An 18,009-nucleotide genomic window follows, 5' to 3' on the forward strand; every position below is an offset into this window, starting at 1 on the left:
AGTCATCTGGTCCCCTTTGCCTGTGGTAAAGCATTTCATCTTGGTAGGAGCAGATAGCAGAGGAAGCAAGAAAAGGAACAGGAGTGGTTATAGTCCTGTGTCCCCTTCTAAGGAATGTCCCTAGTGATTTATCTTCCTTCCACTACACCCCACCTCCTAAAGGTAGCACCACCTCCTAGTATCACGATGATCTAGGGTCCAATCCAACATCTGGCTTTTCTAGATGCATATAGACAGACCATAGTAAGTATCCAAGTTTCTTGGGAAGTGATTTGTTTCACTCTCCCTGTCTGGGCTGTAGTGGTGATGTTTAAGACATCACCTGTTGCGTTGTGGCTTTCAAGGAAAGACTTCCTTTTCTTTAAACAAGTCTACCTTTTATTAGTTTCTTCCAGGTGCCTTGAACAGGGTCAATCCATTTTATGCCAGTTTCTCTGCATCTTGTTTGTTTGTTTGTTTGTTTGTTTGTTTGGGACAGGGTTTCTCTGTGTAGTCCTGGCTGTCCTGGAACTCCCTTATATAGATGAAGCTCAGAGATCCCCCTGCCTCTGCCTACCAAGTGCTGGGATGACAGGCGTGTGCCACCACCATTAGTTGCTTCTCTGCATCTTTTCTGTTCTTCCCTTGGCTTAGGATACCCTTCCATTGTCCATTTCTGAAGTTTTCCCTGTCTTTAGAGATTTGTCTCCACTGATGCTTAATTCGCTGAAAAATATTGCCTGAGTGAACAGTTCACATGAAATAGTAAATGGAAGTTGTTAGTATTTAACTGATTGAAGAACTTACTTGGAAAATAATTGAACTTTTGTATGTATTATTGCTCATTATGTTTCTTCTCTAGTGTTCTCTTGGAGATGATTCCGTCCGTTCCTTATTAAAGCCTTTAGAACTGGAATTACAGAAGACAGTTCACACGTATTGTGGAAAAACTTACAAAATATTTATTAAGCAGTTGACGAAAAGCATAAGAAACCGCTATGACACACCACCAAAGGAAAGGTGACTCTTCATGGCTGCAGAACTAAGTGGATGAAACTGTAAAGCATCAGAGATGTGAAGGGCTTCGGAAGGCACTTCCGTCTCCAGAATAATCCTCCTCTGAAGAAATTACAAGAGCAGCATACTCATGTCATGAAGAAGAAGTTAAAATCCTGGGCTCCAATAAGCAGACAGTTTTGATCTCTGTTATTTTGTAACATTACTTGGTGTCATTCCAGTGTTAATGAAAACATTGAACAGTGTGACCTGTGGAGCTGTGTTGGCGCTTAAGTAAGAAAGAACAGAATGGGGATGGAGGGAGACAATGTACCTCGAACACAATGGAGACATTCAAGCTGTGAGTGTAGCAATAATTTTATGTCAGCACTAACCTCACTTTAAAGTGTGAGAAAAAAAGTTTACAGGAGCAGAAAAGTTCTGTTTCTTAAGAAATGTGATATAACCAATGTAACCATTGACAATCTATGTACCCGCATACATTTCATCTCTGCTCTACAATATTTTCTGACAATCATGTTTAAGATTATTTGTAGGTTTTAAGTAAGCTGCACATTTAAAGGTTAGCTGTATGAGAAAGGAGAAAATAGTGAAAATATAGGAGGCATTTTTGTATGATGAATGTGAATGTGTGTGTGTGTGAGTGCGTGCATGCATGTGTGTGTGTGTGTGTGTTTGTGTATGTGTTCAGAAAGAAATGAAGTATTTTCATTTTGTATGTATTAAAGTGTCTTGCCAAACCTAAGTTCTAAGATATTTGGGGACATTTTTTAAAAATCACTTTAAGTGAAAAATTTCAGCTTTACTGGGTATTCTGGAAGCAAAATATATTATGCTGATAATAAAGTGAGAACTTTAATCGCAACACCACCAGGATGGTGGAATATGCAACGGACCAAATATATAAGCCTGTGAGACTGAAAGTGGTCCAGTTAGACTTTCCTTCTACCTCAGAGTGCATTCCAGCATCCTTTTGAAGAGGCAGATTCAGAGCCTCCTTTTAGAGTAGACAGCTGTGGTGGATGGTCTGGAGGGAGAGGATTTTTTAAACTAGCTGTAGAAACAGTCATTTTTGATTTGGGTAATGTGCATATTCTCTGTTCTGAACATCACCGAGGACAGTTGCTTTGTTAAAATCTGGGGGATGAGAGACATTGCTCCTTGTCCTCTTGTCTTGACGCCTGATGGTCTGAATGGCAGCATGTGCTGTGCAGGGTACACATCGCATCCTACCCTGAGCTCCTGGGTGTCTTCTTTTTTCTCTTGGATTGTTAATGCTTACACAGAGAAAGGGAAATTATGAAGGAAAAATAGCGGTTGTGAAGTTCCTGTATCCTCTGTAGGAATATTCAAAACAAGCGATTAGTGCAGTTGTCCCAGCTTCTGCAGTTCAACCACAGGCAGGCTGAACTGTTTAAGAAGGTTTAAAGTATTTGTGCCTTGTGCCCAGAAGAGGAATTGGTAACCAGGGCAGTACTCTCAGAACAGATGGGCTGAAAGAGCAGCAGCCATGATTCCTTGGCGAATGCCATGGTGAAATAAGAACCTGTGGCCTGTATTAAAGCTTAGATTGCTAGGTGGAAAAAAGAATAAGCTTTGAAATGTGGTTGATAATCTGAGGGAGCTTGCTAAAAACAGATACCCTATGTATACTGCATCTAGGAAGTAGTCTTCAAGAAATTTTTAAGTGAAGAGATTAAAAATTAAGTGAAAGTGGACTAGAGCTATAGCTCAGTAGTAGAAGTGCTTGCTTAGTGTGCGCAAGGCCCAGCACTATGACAATAATAAAAAAACAACAAGGAATTAAGAGCCTCATACAGTGGCACTCACTAGTCATATTCATTACCTGTCAGTATCTTGCCATGCTTGCTTATTTATTCCTTTTTCTTATATTAAGGTCTCAGGCATCATTTTATGTTTCTGCAGTGAATGCTTCAGTAATTACGAGTAACTACAGTTACTAGAAAAAGTAGCGCTGGCCTTTTGGTTTCCTCTCATAGCCAGTCCTTAAGCAAACTTCCCTGCTTGTCTCAAATATGCATGTGACCTGATGGTTCTGTTTTTATGAACTCCTCAGAAGTTCTTGATATCAGCTAGTTTAGGAAGCACTGGAAATTATTTTTGCTACCTTTAAAGTTGAAGTTAGGATGTCACAGTTACTTGCACAATTGCTAAATTATGAGTGCCATTTTTGGGCACTTGGGGCTGTTGGCAAGAGGGGAATTCATTAGAGTAAATTTCTTAAGATCTTATTTTCTCAGTAGCTGGAGACTCTCAACCCCATGGGCTCTGGGTGTCTAGTTGAGGTAGTTTAAAGGAAGGCCCTAAAATGCACTCAAACTTCATTTGTGTGAAAAGAATTTGAAAACCTCTAGAAAATGTATTCTAAGAAAATGCAGTTTTCCTCTGTGGTAAAGAGCCCATGAGCTTGCTTGTCTTGGACATTGCTTACACATGGCTCTCATCTGCCATCCATCAGATGTTAGTGTCATGACAAGGACAGATTGGGAAGTGAGCTTGGATTTTTGCCTGGGCTTGAGACATGCCGACTGTACATGGTGCCTGAGAAGGGAGACCTTGGAGGGATGACTGGAGGAACTTCTGTAGCTCTTCAGCCACCATTGTCGCTGGAGTCCGGTGTCGAGGGACTGCTCCTGAGGCTGAATGCTTTTGCTTTTTTCCTCCAAGGTAGATTTGCTGATGGTATGTGGAAGAATAGATTTTAAGGAAGAGAAAGAAAGTAGAGAAGAAAAGGACGATGGAAATGAGTAGTCAAGAAGGAAAGGAAAGAGAGAGTAAAAGAAAGATGAAAGTCTGAGTAAGAGGAAAGATGGAATGACAGTGGGGAGTTGGAGAAGTGAAAATGGAGGAAATTGTGTGGGAACATGGCGTCTCCCTGCCTAGGTCAATGCTTGCCTTACACCTACAGGGCCAGGACTGGTGCCTGGATTCCATGGGTGGGGGCAGCAGAGCAACCTTGTTTGACTTACTGATACCAGGTATGCTTCTTGTTTACCTTATTCACTGCTCATGTAGCCTTAGTTGTGCAACATTTGTTCTTCTTTCCCTGGGCTCCATTGTGTGAGCTAGGATCTCTGGAAACACACATACTTTCCATCTTAATGTCTTTAGCTTCTGCAGGGGAAGCCTGTGAAGAGAACTCCATTATGTCTAAATATTTTGTAGAGGTTTTTCCCTCGCACTGCTAATAGGAGGCCAGTATGGGAGTCTCTGTCTTGCCTAGAATGGTGGCTGGAACAATGGTGACATCTACTTATTCCTCAGTGGGGGATACTTTGGGTCGAATTGTTGTGAATGGGTTCAAGAGGACAGGAGAAGGTAGAAGCATTAAAAGCAAAACTTTAAGGAACATTGATTGTCAGGACAGAGCACTGGCTCAGTGGTTAGGAGTACTTGTTCCTAGCACCCACATGGTGGCTCACAGCTATCTGTCACTCCAGTTCCAAGGGTTTCAACACCCTCTTCTGACCTCTGTGGACACCCGACACCAATGTGGTGCATATACAAACTCACAAGTAACACACACATAAAACAATCTAAAGAATTAAAAAATACTCATTCTCCTTTTCAGTTGCATGTATTGTAATCAATAGTACAGGTACAGTCAGCCTCTCTGAGATGTTTTTAGTAACATCTCAGTCTTTTCAAACACTGTTTCAAACATACTCTGTCTTTTCAAATACTGTCTTTGATTTCTTGGAATAGAAAACTAGAGTGTGCAATATGTCAGGTTTGAGGCCAGTATCCATTTATTAACTGTAATTTCAAGTGTCTTAAAGTAATAGTTGCCTTACTGCGTTTTAATATTAATGGAGGTGGATAGAGGTGACCACTACTGCAGTGTTCATCTTTCTCTATGTCGCCAAATCAGACCTTTTGTCTAAAGCATGGCTAACTTGTTCTTGATGTTTGTTGTTTTTTAAATTCATTGAAGAGAAAATAGATTAAAAAAACTAAGTTATATAGATTTAAGACAGATGTCTAAAAGCTGTTATAAGGATTAAAACTGAGCATGGTAGCACATAACCTGTACCCAATACTTGGGAAACTGAGGTACATTCAAGGCCAGTATGGCCTTTGTTGAAATCTTGTCTCAAAAAGAAAAAAAAAAAAATCCTGAAAGTGTATGTTACTCAAATATATTGTAATTGGAAAATCATGAGAAAAACGCACCATAGCATATTGGCCTGGACAGTCTACAGTTGCCTACAGATCAGTGTCAGAGTTTGAAAACTTGTCACCTCATTCCAGCTAATGATTACAAGTATCTCCTGGGATTTCCTTAGACTTTTCTATAAATTTATGTTTCAAACAATCAGGAACTTTGTAGGGAATTTGTCTTAATAATACTGTGAGTATCATACATTTTACAATCAACCTTGAGAACCAATTGGAGCCTTTGGCCTGTGTAGATTATATATAGAGTTGGGTTATAAGAGCATATTCACCATGACAGCCCTTCTAAAAGCTCGTTAAGAGAATGTGACAGCCTCTATGCCATTTAAATAGTACATTGTTTCACTGTGATAGTTCAGTAGGGATACTTCCATTGGAACTGTTACAAGTGGATTTTAATAGTTTTTTTAATTTATTTTTTATTTTTACTGTAGTAGCTGTTTTCAACTTTTGTATAAAATCTCTTCAGGGAATACTGAAATGTTATAAAATAATCCATAGCTTGTGGCATTGCTGTAGCCTGTGTCCCTTCAGAATTCCACAGAACATGCCTTCATTACACAAATTACCATTGATATTTGAGTGCTGAATCAGAGGTATTTGAGCACTGTATCAGAAGGTCTGTGAGATGGAAATCAGAACCTGGAAAGGTTGCAAGTGTTGACTTCTGCCAAGCACTGCGCGAGGCTGCCGCTGTGCCGCGTTGTCTGAAGCTGTGGGAAGGCATCGTGATGAAACTGGTGTGTAGACACTACTGCCTCAAAACTGCTTAAACCTTAACATATTTTGGTTTTATAATAATGTGAATATCTTTCAGTTACTTGTTATATCTTGAAAATTCTTAAAGGGGCGTATAAAATTATAGATTTGGGGGGGGGGTCTAGCTTACCAGTATTGGATGATGCCTTATTCTGTTCTGGAGGGGTTAAGCTCAGGTGTTTCTTGAGAAACTGTATTGCTGTTACTAAATATGTACTCAATAAATGTTGGAATTTTCTGATGTGTCTTAATTATTTTACGGGCTGGACAGGTGGCTCAGCAGGTGAGAGCACTCGGTCGGAGCCCCAGCACCTAAGAGCCAGGAGCGCTGATGCTCACCGTGAGCCTGGTGCTGGTGAGGGTACAGGCACACCCTGGAGCTTGCTGGCCCGCCAGTCTGGCCAGTGAACTCTGGGTTCACAGGGGTCATCTTAAAAACCCGGGTCTGGTGGCGCACACCTTTAATTCCAGGACTTGGGAGACAGGCAAGTGGGTCTCTGTGAGTTTGATGCCAGCCTGGTCTGTATAATTCCTAGCCAGCTAGGGCTATATAAGGAGACCCTGTCTCAAAACAGTGTAGTATGATAGAGCAAGGCACTCCACATGAACCCTTTAGTCTGCAAGTGTGTACAAACTTGAGAATATGCACAGTGTTAAGAAAATTAGATGCTCAGTCTTTTGCGCCAAAAGGAAAAATAAATGAAATTAACAATTTTAGGCTCTTTAGGTTGAGCTGCTTGATAACTTAGTCTCTGGAGGGATAGTTCCCAAATTGGCTAACTCAGCACCTGGAAATTGTCAGGAACCTCAGCACCTTGTCTGCATTGCCACTATTACGTGAACTTGGGTTGTTCCCAGGATCCAGTGTGACAGCAGATGACAATTAGAGCGAGGTTTTACTTGGTCCCCTAGTAACAGCATTTTTTTTTTCTAAAACAGTGCTTTGCAAAGGGAATGAAGCACACCTGATTGGCTTTAGACCATGTAGATTTGCCCCTAGATTTAAAAATGTCTTCCCCTTGAAGAAGCCTGACCACTCAGGCAACCAGAACATGAGTTTTGGGTGAAGTTGCTAGGGTGGGAGGTGTGGGGTTTGGGAAGAAGCTGTTGAATGGGCACACACTATTTTATCTTGCTGGCGAGTATTTGCTGTAGTTTTAAGGGAATGCTAAATGCTAGGTGAAGAGAAGAGTACCCCGACTGTGTCAGTGACTGACTTTGTTTTAGCAAGTCTGTTAATGTTATGATCTAAGCTTTCAACTCTGTGCATTTTATTTCTTACGTGGCACAGGTCAGTTGCCTGTTTTCTGGAGTGTCTGGACTTGGGATGTTGTTGAGTTGATGACTTCTTTTAAGACTTAAAAGTTCCTGAAACTGCTATGAACATGGTTGAGCAAATGTCCTTGTTGTGTACTTCAGCATCTTTTGGATATATGCCTAGGAGTGGTATAGCTGGATTTTGAGGTAGCACTATTCCTAATTGTCTGAGACAGTGCCAGATTGATTTCCAAAGTGGTTGTACAAGTTTATATTCCCACCAGCAATGGAGGAGGGTTCTCTTTTTCTCCACATCCTCTCCAGCATGTGTTGTCACTAGAGTTTTTGCTTTGGAAACAACCCAGATAAGGAATGGATACAGAAATTGTGGTACATTTACACAGTGGTATACTACTCAGCTATTAAAAACAAGGAAATCATGAAATTTGCAGGCAAATGGTGGGAACTAGAAAATATCCTGAGTGAGGTATCCCAGAAGCAGAAAGACACACATGGCATATACTCATAAGTGGATATTAGATAGATAATACAGGATAAACATACTAAAATCTGTACAACTAAAGAAGCTAAGCAAGGAGGAGGACCCTGGGTAAGATGTTCAATCCTCATTCAGAAAGGCAAATGGGATAGACCTTGGAAGGTGGAGAAAACAGGGAACAGGACAAGAGCCTACCACAGAGGGTCTATGAAAGACTCTACCCAGCAGGGTATCAAAGCAGATGCTGAGACTCGTAGCCAAACTTTGGGCAGAATGCAGGGAATCTTATGAAAGAAGGGGGAGAGATAGAAAAACCTGGAGGGGACTGGAGCTCCACGAGGAGAGCAACAGAACCAAAAAATCTGGGCCCAGGGGTCTTTTCTGAGACTCATACTCCAACCAAGGACCGTGCATGGAGATAACTTAGAACTCCTGCACAGATGTAGCCCATGGCAGCTCAGTGTCCAGGTGAGTGCCCTAGTAAGGGGAACAGGGACTGTCTCTGACATAAACTCAGTGGCTGGCTTTTTGATCACCTTCCCCTGAGGGGGGTGCATCCTTCTCAGGCCACAGAGGAAGTCAATACAGACAGTCCTGATCCTGATGAGACCTGATAGGTTAGGGTCAGATGGAAGGGGAAGAGGACTTCCCCTATCAGTGTACTGGGGAAGGGGCATGGGAGGAGAAGAGAAAGGTAGGGCAGGATTGAGAGAGGATGAGGGAGGGGGCTACAGCTGGAATACAAAGGGAATATAATAAAGCTTCATAAAAACAAAACAAGACAGTTCCTGAAGATTGGTGACGAAGGGGCCAGAGACATGACTGCTCTTCCAGGGGACCTGGGTTTGATTCCCAGCACCCACATGGTGGCTCACCATTTGTAACTACAGTTCCAGGAGATCCGATACCTTCTGTCCTTCATGTTTATTGCATACATGTAGAATACAGATAATACATGCAGGCAAACACGCATAACAAATAACATTCATTAAAAATTAAATTGTGATGAAGATTGTAGTAATAGCACATTTTAATTACTTTATAAGCCAGGGCATACCTGTTGTATTTTTAAAAAAAGAATTAGTGTTCTCTTCACCCTGTGGTCCCAGGGTTCAAACTAGGCTGTCGGATGTAGAGTAAGTTCCTTTACCTGCTTGCCCATCTCACTGGGCCCCTCTTTATTTGCCCAGTAATTCAGGCGAACAGTTTACAGCTGGGGCCTCATAAAACTAAAGAGATTCTGCACAGCCAATGAAACAAGCAAGGAAAGATGAAGCCCACAGAATGGGAGAGAGTCTTTGCCTATTTGACATAGAGTTAATATCCAGAATATACAAATAAGTCAAGAAAACAAATTACCCAATTAAAAAAAATGGGCCAGGGATCTAAACAGAGTTCTCAACCGAAGAGATAAAAATGACCTAGAAATATCTCCAAAAGTATTCATTGTCCTTAGCAATTAAGGAAATGGAAGTTAAAGTAGCTTTGAGAGTTCAGCTTGCCCTGTCAGAATGGCTGAGATTAACAAACTGACAAATTTGAGTGAGGTTGTGAAGAAAAGAGCCCTCGATCATTGCTTGTCAGAATGCAAATTTGTACAGCCGCTGTAGAAATCAGTACGGAGAATCCTCAAAAGAAAAAAGTTCTGAACTAAGAATAAACCTACTATATGTCCCACTTCGAAACACATGCCCCAAAGACTCGACATCATGTTCTGGAGATACATGCTCAGCCGTGTTCACTGCTGACCTACTCCCTATAGCCAGGAAGTGGGAGCAGCCTAAATGCCAACAGGCCAGTGGATAATGAAAATGTGCTACAAGTACACAGTGGAGTGCTTGAAATTTGTGGGTAAGTGGCTGAAGATCACATTGAGTGAGATAAGTAGAGGCAAGCGTCACGTGTTCTCTCTCATGAGGCTCCTGGATTAAAATCCTCAATGTGATTATACAACATGGAGTAACTGCAGAAACGAGGGAACTATAAAGGGACCCCGGAGTGGGCAGAGGGGATTGCATATTGCATTTGGGAGGGGGAGAGCAGGATAAAAGTGGCAGGAAGTGAAAAACAGTGTCAGGGAGGGGCTCCAACTGGGGAAGAGGGAGAGATGGCAGTCAGAAGGATACATAAAATACAGAATACATGTGTCTCTGTGTGAGAGAGTCGTCTATGTGAACGATAGAGCTGTTCGCATTTCTTAGTTACTGATGCTACCTCTCCAACTCTTTATTGAGGATTTTTTAAAGTAGACAAGCAATAGGAGAAATTGAAATATTTACCTGTTTGGTAGAAGTTTTATATCACCAATTTTTTAAGCTAGCATTCAAATGCTCAGTGGTCTATTGGATGCTATTAAACCTTTAGCGTTTAAGTTTGCATACACAAATACACTGCCTCTTGTTTATATGGTGCCTATTTGCTACCCTTGAAGATAATTTGTGATTAGGATAAGTGAGACGGATTCCCCCTAGCTGCTGCTTCTCTTGCTTTTTAGTAAAAAATTGTTATTGGAATTTCCTGATGAGTGTCATGCTGTTACTAGGCCCATACCATGAAATACACTCCCCAGCAGCTATCACCTGTCAACATCTCAGCTAGGGGTGGAGCCTTGGGGACCCTAACCCCTCCATGTGGGACTTTGTAACTGGCTTGATCTTCTGCAGGTCTTGTGCGGTAACCACTGCTGCTGTGATTTCATGACTACGGCATTCATGTAGGAGACAGCATTTCACAACACATTTCCCTACACTCCAGCCCTTACATTCTTTCTACCTGTTCTTCTGCAGCATCCCCTGAGTCTTGGCCGTGTGTGTGTGTGTGTGTGTGTGTGTGTGTGTGTGTGTGTGTGTAACTCATTTTGGGGACTTTGAACAATAACAACTCTTGCCTGAACGACTACCCATGCAATAAGCTGATTCTCTAACCAAAGCCTGGACAGCACAAACCTGTGGATATAAAAATACTTAGAAGAGTTAGAGAACTTGATGTCTTAGTTACTCTCTTTATTGCTGTGACGAAACACCATGACTAACAACTTACAAAAGAGGATTTAATTTGAGGGCTCACAGTTCCAGCATGTTAAGAGTCCCTGACCATCCTCCTGGCAGCAGGCAGGCATGGTGCTGGAGCGGTCACAGAGAGCTTACATCTGACCCACAAGCAGGGGTCAGAGGGAGATACTGAGAATGGCAGGGCCTTTGAAACATCAATAGAAAAGTCTACCCACAATGGCATACCTCCAACAAGGCCACACTTTCTAATATTCCCAAACTGTTTCACTAGGGGACCAAATATTCATAACGGGAGCCATTCTCATTCAAACCACCACAATGGCCATTTAGAGAAACAATAGAAAGTTTCCTCTAGGGCCCGTGACTTCCCTATCTAGGGGGTGGGGTTTGACCATGTTTACAGTATGAGGTATAAATTCCCTTCCATAAAGCAGACCTCAAACCAATAGAGTGGCTGGTTACCCCCATAGAGTCTTGCCACTTTGCTGCCAGTGGCACATCCTGCCTGACGGCTCAGTGCTACAGCATGCAGGTGGTAGCACTGAATGAGCTCATTGATTCCCCCACCCCCAGCCTCATGTGTAGCACCTTTCACCACTATGAAAGATGGAAGCTAGCTGGTGAGGAGAGCATCCTAGTCAATTCAGGACTGACCTTTCTCTGTTCTGCAGTCAAATTATGCGATGTCTTCACAAATAGGGTCTTACCATGTAGTTATGATGAACAGTCAATAACCAGCATTGGGTTGGGTAGGTGTTCCTGGGGCCTCCCTGAGCAATAACTTGTAGAATAGTCTATAACCTGGCACTGAGATTTTTTATTTAATTTTTACTTCATTATATTTTTCTGGGAGCAGCATGGTTCACTAATGTGAGTGGGGTACTTTTGTTCAAACTTATTAATATATATATATACATATATATATACATATATATATATATATTCGTTAGCTTACAAACGAATGAATTCATAAGGCTTCTTCGTACATTTTTAGGTTTGGTTAATCTACTCCCTACCCTCATTTTTTTCTCACTCCACTGTCCCCATCCATATATAAACCCTTAGATCCCAGGAACCCCCAAATTCGTTCTTTCATATCACATGTGTTCTGTTACTAGAACACATGTGCCTGGAAGGTCCTTCCCAGAGTATGGGTGGAAACTGTTTCCTAGGTTAGCAAAGTCGCAGAAACAAAGAGCGAGGGAAGGAAGGAGGAGAGGAGAGAAACTTGAGAACCAAGGCCAGGTCATCAACAGCGCTGGCCCCTTTCTGGAAAGAACAATGGAATTAGACCCATGGAAATAGTGTAAAGGCCAACTGGCAGTGGGACCGGATGAACACAAATATCCCTCGTTGCAAGAAGGAAAGGATGGAGAGTGGAATCAGAAAAAATAGGGAGGAGCTTCATTAGTGTACTGTGCAGAATTGGGCAGCCATTACCTAGGATTCTGGAGCCTAGGCAGCAGCAGCCAGCAGCAAGGAGGACTGGCAGGGAGCCCCTGATAAGGTCCTTGCTGTTCCCAGACCTTCCTTACCCCTGGTGAGGAATTTGGTGGAAGGTGGAGCTGGGTAGGGGGCACACAGGGGTGACCCAGCACAAGCGTCGTTAAACAGGTGTGCCTGGAGCGTCAGTGTTCGGTGCTCCTGTTGTGAATGTTAGGTCACGTGTGTGTTGATATTTAAAAAATGAATGACGGGTACTAGGAACCGAACCCAGGTCCTCTGCAGGAGCAGCGTGCTCACTGCTGCTGTCCTAAGCTGCAGTTTCAATAGGTTAATTTCGCCTGGATCTAACGACTGTCTGTTCCATCTCTCGTTCTGCTGTATCTGCCCAGGCGCTGCTGCTCTACAGTAGTTAACACAGCCTTCGGGAAACCCCCAAGACGTTTGTTTAAGATCCGGACTGAGCCAAGCATGTGGCACATACCTGGAATCTCAGCACGTGGGGATGGGGGGGGGGGCAGAAGAATCAGTTAGAAAGCAGCCTGAGTTACACAGCAAGAGCTCAGAAAAAAAAAAAAAGTCCAGAATGGTGGAACTTTGAAAAAACAAACAAACAAACAAACAAAGCTGACTGAGAATTAACCAAAGAGAAACCTGGGAAGGAGAAAGAGCAGTGGCCAAGGCAACCATAGGTGCTGAAGAGGAAGCAGTGCATGAGGAGGGAGAGAGAGAGGAGGGGTGGCGAGTGAAGGTGCGTATTGTGAAAGCTGAGAGGCGAGACAGGCCGCGCGGAAGGTGCCAGGTTGGTAGTGACGGGTGGCGACATGGAAGGGGCTCGCGGACTAGTGGAGCGGGGCTGGAAGTGGTGCCCACTGGGTGAGGTTTGTGGTGCCCACTGGAGAGTGTCTGTAAGATGGTGTGAGTGTGTTTAACACGTTTAGAAATGGGTAAGATGGAGCCAGCTGTCCCAGCACACTGGCACACGTCTGTCTTCCAGCACTCAGAAGGCAGAGCGGGGGGTCAGTGCCGGCTTTATAGTGAGACCCTGCTCCAAAGAGCCAAAGGTAGCAGCAAAAAAAAAAAAAAAAAAAAAAAAAAAAAAGACGATGAGATGGTAACCTTTACACTATGCCCTACTCTGCTTTTAGAATCCAGGTGGAGGAGGGGTTCCCTTCCGTCACGGTGTCGCCACACAGCACTTTTGAAATAAAGTGCGAGCAGATCAGCCTAGGTGAAACTCTCCGGTAGCTTGGGAAAAGGCGTCAAGCCCAAACACCGTCCTTCCAGCCCTGGGGGCTGGTGCATCCGGGTAGCAGCCTTGCGTGGCTGAAGCAGTTCCACACGCACCTGCAGACTTCTATCTCTATTCTTTCTGTGTCCAGGTTAAGGACCTAATAATGGAGCGCCAATCGCGCGTTCTAAGCGTAGGATGGGCTCCCGAATGTAATAAACGAGGAATCAACCGTGTTTCGTAGTTGGCAGTGAAGAAGCCAGATATACTACAGTGACACCGAAGTCCCCCGGGGGGGGGGGGGGGGGGCAGTGGTGGCAAGGATCTTGCAGGAGGACCCCTCCCTAGATGAGCACTGCCTAATTAAGAATAACTGAATTGCAGCCCCTGCTTTCGAAGCTGGTCTCATTTGTCTTGTTGATAGTAACTCCCGAACATGCCCACCGTTGAATTAACTAACTGGCAGTTATCAGAAGAGGAGAAGAGCTGGCGGGGCTGATACCATCTCTGTGGGACACCCTTGCTGCTCTGTGATATGCCTTTGAGCAGCTGATTGACACACACTGATCCCCCTGCGGCCAAGGTGCCAGCCTCAATCCTACTTTGATCGTGTAGAAGCAAAAGAGACACCCTAGTTTGTCCCCAGCATGCCACGAATGACAACCAGGGGAAACCAAAAGTAACGCTCACTCAGATGGGGGTGGGGGGTGGCCCTTCTAACCGTAAACCCAAAGTATTTTCCCTCAGCCGTTTTCCCACCTTGTTAATTGCCACGCTGGGAAGGTAGGCCACGACCCTTGTGAATATCTCAGTCTGTGCGAGGAAGCTGCTGCTCTTCTTTCTGGGTAGGTGAACGTCACCACGGGAGTCTGGGTTAGGATACAACTTTTGTGTTTAAGCCCTTCTATGTGTTTGGGATACCTGGTTCTTTTGAAGTAGGAGATTTTTACCCTATTAGAAAAGAGTTCTTTTTTTTTTTTCTTTTATAAATGCTTCTTTCCCTTAGTCTTTCTTTGACAGACATCACAAAAAGTGACTGCAATAAAAAAGGCCCTGGTGTTTTCTTATTGCATCTGTAATGTGCTCCAAGTTCCTTTAGCTGATAGGTCACGCCTCTGAGCCCTGACCTTTGACTCTTTCCCTTGTTCCTTTACATGAATACCTCAGAGGCCAGGTGCAGCTGGTTACATGTGATGCCCAGGTAGTCACCCCTATACCTTCCTTGTGCCATGCCTTCCACCTGCAGAGTTCACCCTGTGTCTGTCTATCAGTGCAAATCCATCCATCTGTCTGGACACAGTGAATGCAGGTCTTGTGTTGTCTATGGAGCATCTCCCATAGGCACAGGACTTTCCCGGCTCATGTCATAGTCTGCACAGTGCACTCCGCACTTCCTCATTTGCCTTGTGAGGTGTTTGGCATGAACATTGTCAACTGGAAGTCCTCAACTCCCAAATTAGATTGCATGCTTCGGTCTGTAAACAGAGTTGGTTTTCCGTTGCAAGTTCGATAATCAACCTGGCAGTTGAAGCCGGGCTACGATGTGGTTCTGATTTGTGCAAGTGTGTAACTGTTTCATAGAGATGCAGAGTAAGTTGGGGCATAAGCTACTTCTTTTGGTTTTGGGGTATTTTTGTTTTTGTTTTGTTTTGTTGTTGTTTTGAGACAGGGTTTCTCTGTGCAGCCTTGGCTATCTTGGACTCACTTTGTAGACCAGGCTAACTTCAAACTCAGAGGTCTACCTGCCTCTGCCTCCTGAGTCCTGGGATTAAAGCTGTGCTCTCCCCTGCCTGGCATAAGTTGTTTTGTTTTTTAAATAATTCTATTCTTCTGAATCCCATTTCTGTCCTCCAAACAAAACATTGTGCAGATCTCATTGTTTCCTCTTATTCAGTCTAGAACAGTTAAAAACTTTGCCCTCATTCCTGATGAGAACGCTTCCTCAGTGCTGGTAGGCTTTGCTTCTCTTCTGTCTTCTTCCTCAAACACAGGGAAGGGATGAGAAGAAAGGACAGGCCCTCTGGTTCTCTCTGGGTGAGACCTTTGCTTCCTTTGGCTTTCCCTGGTGATGCTGATGCCGTCCTCCAGCAGAGGGCACATGCTGCCTGGCTCTGCAATCGTCAGCACAAAGGTTTCTGCCTGGGAACACTCCATGTTCCCTGCCTCACCCTCTTGCTGCATGACTGTTTTCCTGACCCAGACCTCACTGGCTGCTGCTGTCACTACTAACAAAAGCCAGGTCCTTCCTGAGGCCCCACTGATCGCGGGAGAGTCAGACTACACAGACCCTAATGTGGTGCCGGCACAGACTCCCTCAGAGTTGCCCTACTCTGCGCTTCTCTTATGTGAAACTCAGGTTACAGTCTGTGCTATGCTGCACTGGGCAGGAACTTAGCCCCGTTATCCACTGATGATGCCTAGAGGGAATTTTGGGGAAGTAACTGGGGTCAGATGACATAGAAGTCAGGCTCCTATGGTTGAATCTGAGTAGTTTTATAAGAGGAGAGACATCAGAAAACGATATACATTCCTACACTCCCTGTCACTTGCCATGGAAGCCCCAGTGCTGCCTGGGACTCTGCCAATAAGATACCCACACCAGATGGGCCCCCAGATGAGGCTGAATCAACTGTGAGCCGAAATAATCTCTTCTTTACATCATCTTACCTCACCTGTGGTATTGTGCTGTTCACAACAGATACTACACTGTAATTTTTCTGTAACAGAAGCTCTTCACAGAATGTATGTGAGCTCCATGTTTCAATGCCAGGGAAGGAGGAAGGTCACAGGAGGCTAGGGGGAGCCATGAGTAAATAAGACATTCTTTATTCACGCCAGGGGAAAGCAGCCAAGACAGGCAGGCACTCAGGTACACGGGGATACAGGGCCAAACACAGGCAAGCGTAGGCATACATGCAAACGGGCCCACTCAGACACACAGGCAGGCTGCTGATGGCAAAGGCTCAGGTCTCTGGCCCCAAGGTCATATTTATACAGAACACACATTAAGTGACATTCTTCAAGAAATAGTTATATATATATATATATATATATATGAAATACATCACTGTTTACCTTGGGGCTTCCCCAGACATCCGGTGTCAGCCATTTCATACTGAATCATAGTCCCCTGACACTTAGTGTCACTCACCTTTTAGCTGACTCCTACAGGATGCCCAAGTTGGTGCCAGGTTGTATAAACATAAATGGACCCTAGGGCCTTGTGTCTACACAGGCGTTCTTATTGACAACTGTAAAGTGACAGCTGTTTCACCGCTAATAAGGTAATTCTAAGGAAGGCCTGGGATCTCTTTGGATGTCCCATTCTGCTCTATTAAGAGGCAAGGATTCCTTAGTCCATTACAGAAGGAATATATATATATATATATATATATATATATATATATATATATATATATTGTAACCTTGGTTGTCCTGGACTCGCTTTGTAGACAGACGAGGCTGGCCTCGAACTCACAGAGATCCTGCCTGCCTCTGCCTCCCTGAGTCAGTCCTGGGATTGCAGGCATGCGCCACCACGTCTGGCTCAGAAGGACTATTCTAACAGTTTCACTTTTTTTTCTTTTTTCTTTTTTTTTTAATTCTTAATTAATTACACTTTATTCACTTTGTATCCCCCCCTGTGGTTCCCTCCCTCCTCCCGTCCCACAGTTTCACTTTTTAATCCTTAGTTTCCCTAAAATTTTCCTATCTGAATTTCATTCTGTAAGAACTCAGTTTGGAAAGGAATAATTTCAGGATGTCATTGCCTTTGCATGTTACTTCAGTTTAAATTTTATTTTTCGTGGGGTGGTGTGGTGTGCACCTGTCTTCATCCGAACATCCAGGCACAGAGAAGTGAAGTGACTCCCCCAAGGTACGGAGGCACCAGCGATATGTGACAAAGGACCAGGTTGGCAACCTAGGTCTGTCCCTTATTATTTGGGACACTTTCTTTTATTAGTTTCTGAGAAGTCAAGGTGGATAGGTGTGTGGGAAAAGTGGTTTGATTAAATGCTAATAATGTTCACACCATTAACTTCAAATTGCATTTACGTTCACTACAGTGAGATGACTATGTAGAATTAAGAATCTTATAGAGTCAGCATGTCATGGTAATGTGTCTAAGCCCTATAGATTAGACTTTGTGCCAAGTTTTGTCATATTCCTCAGAAGTAGATAATTCATTTATTTTGGGAAGTGTATTTTGAGTTCCCATTCTAGTTGTAAAGACTATTAAAAAGTTGTTCCCTTCTTGGACTGGCAGGATGGCTCAGTGGGTAAAGGCACTTGCTGCCAACACTCACAACCTGAGTTTGATCTCTGGGACCTACATGGTGGGAGAAGAGAACCAACTCTTCCTTAAGTTTTCTTCTGACCTCTACATGTACACAGCATACACACACACACACACACACACACACACACACACACACACACACTCATGCATACAGATGCACATGCACACAGACACAGATACAGCCACACATCACACACACACACACATACACTCTCACAGAGACTCACAGACATAAACAGAGACACACAGGCACACATAGACACACGCACACAAATGCACACACGCTTCCTCATGCTGGGTCTATGCTTTGAAGCCT

The 18,009-nt window shown here is 43.7% G+C and overlaps 1 protein-coding gene across 2 annotated transcripts in view; it reads left to right on the plus strand.

Annotated features, from left to right (window-relative positions):
* Positions 1-6,190, plus strand: part of Gxylt1 (glucoside xylosyltransferase 1) — a 36,124-nt gene extending 29,934 nt beyond the window's left edge. For both annotated transcript variants that reach the window (XM_055626859.1, XM_055626860.1), the window contains one exon: positions 842-6,190. In XM_055626859.1, the coding sequence (XP_055482834.1) occupies positions 842-1,003 (162 nt within the window). In that variant the 3' untranslated portion in view covers positions 1,004-6,190. The remainder of the gene's footprint in view (positions 1-841) is intronic.
* Positions 6,191-18,009: the final 11,819 nt, after the last annotated feature.

The sequence above is a fragment of the Psammomys obesus genome, unplaced genomic scaffold (genome assembly GCF_907164565.1).
Source record: "Psammomys obesus unplaced genomic scaffold, mPsaObe1.curated_primary_1811, whole genome shotgun sequence".
Lineage (NCBI taxonomy): Eukaryota > Metazoa > Chordata > Mammalia > Rodentia > Muridae > Psammomys > Psammomys obesus.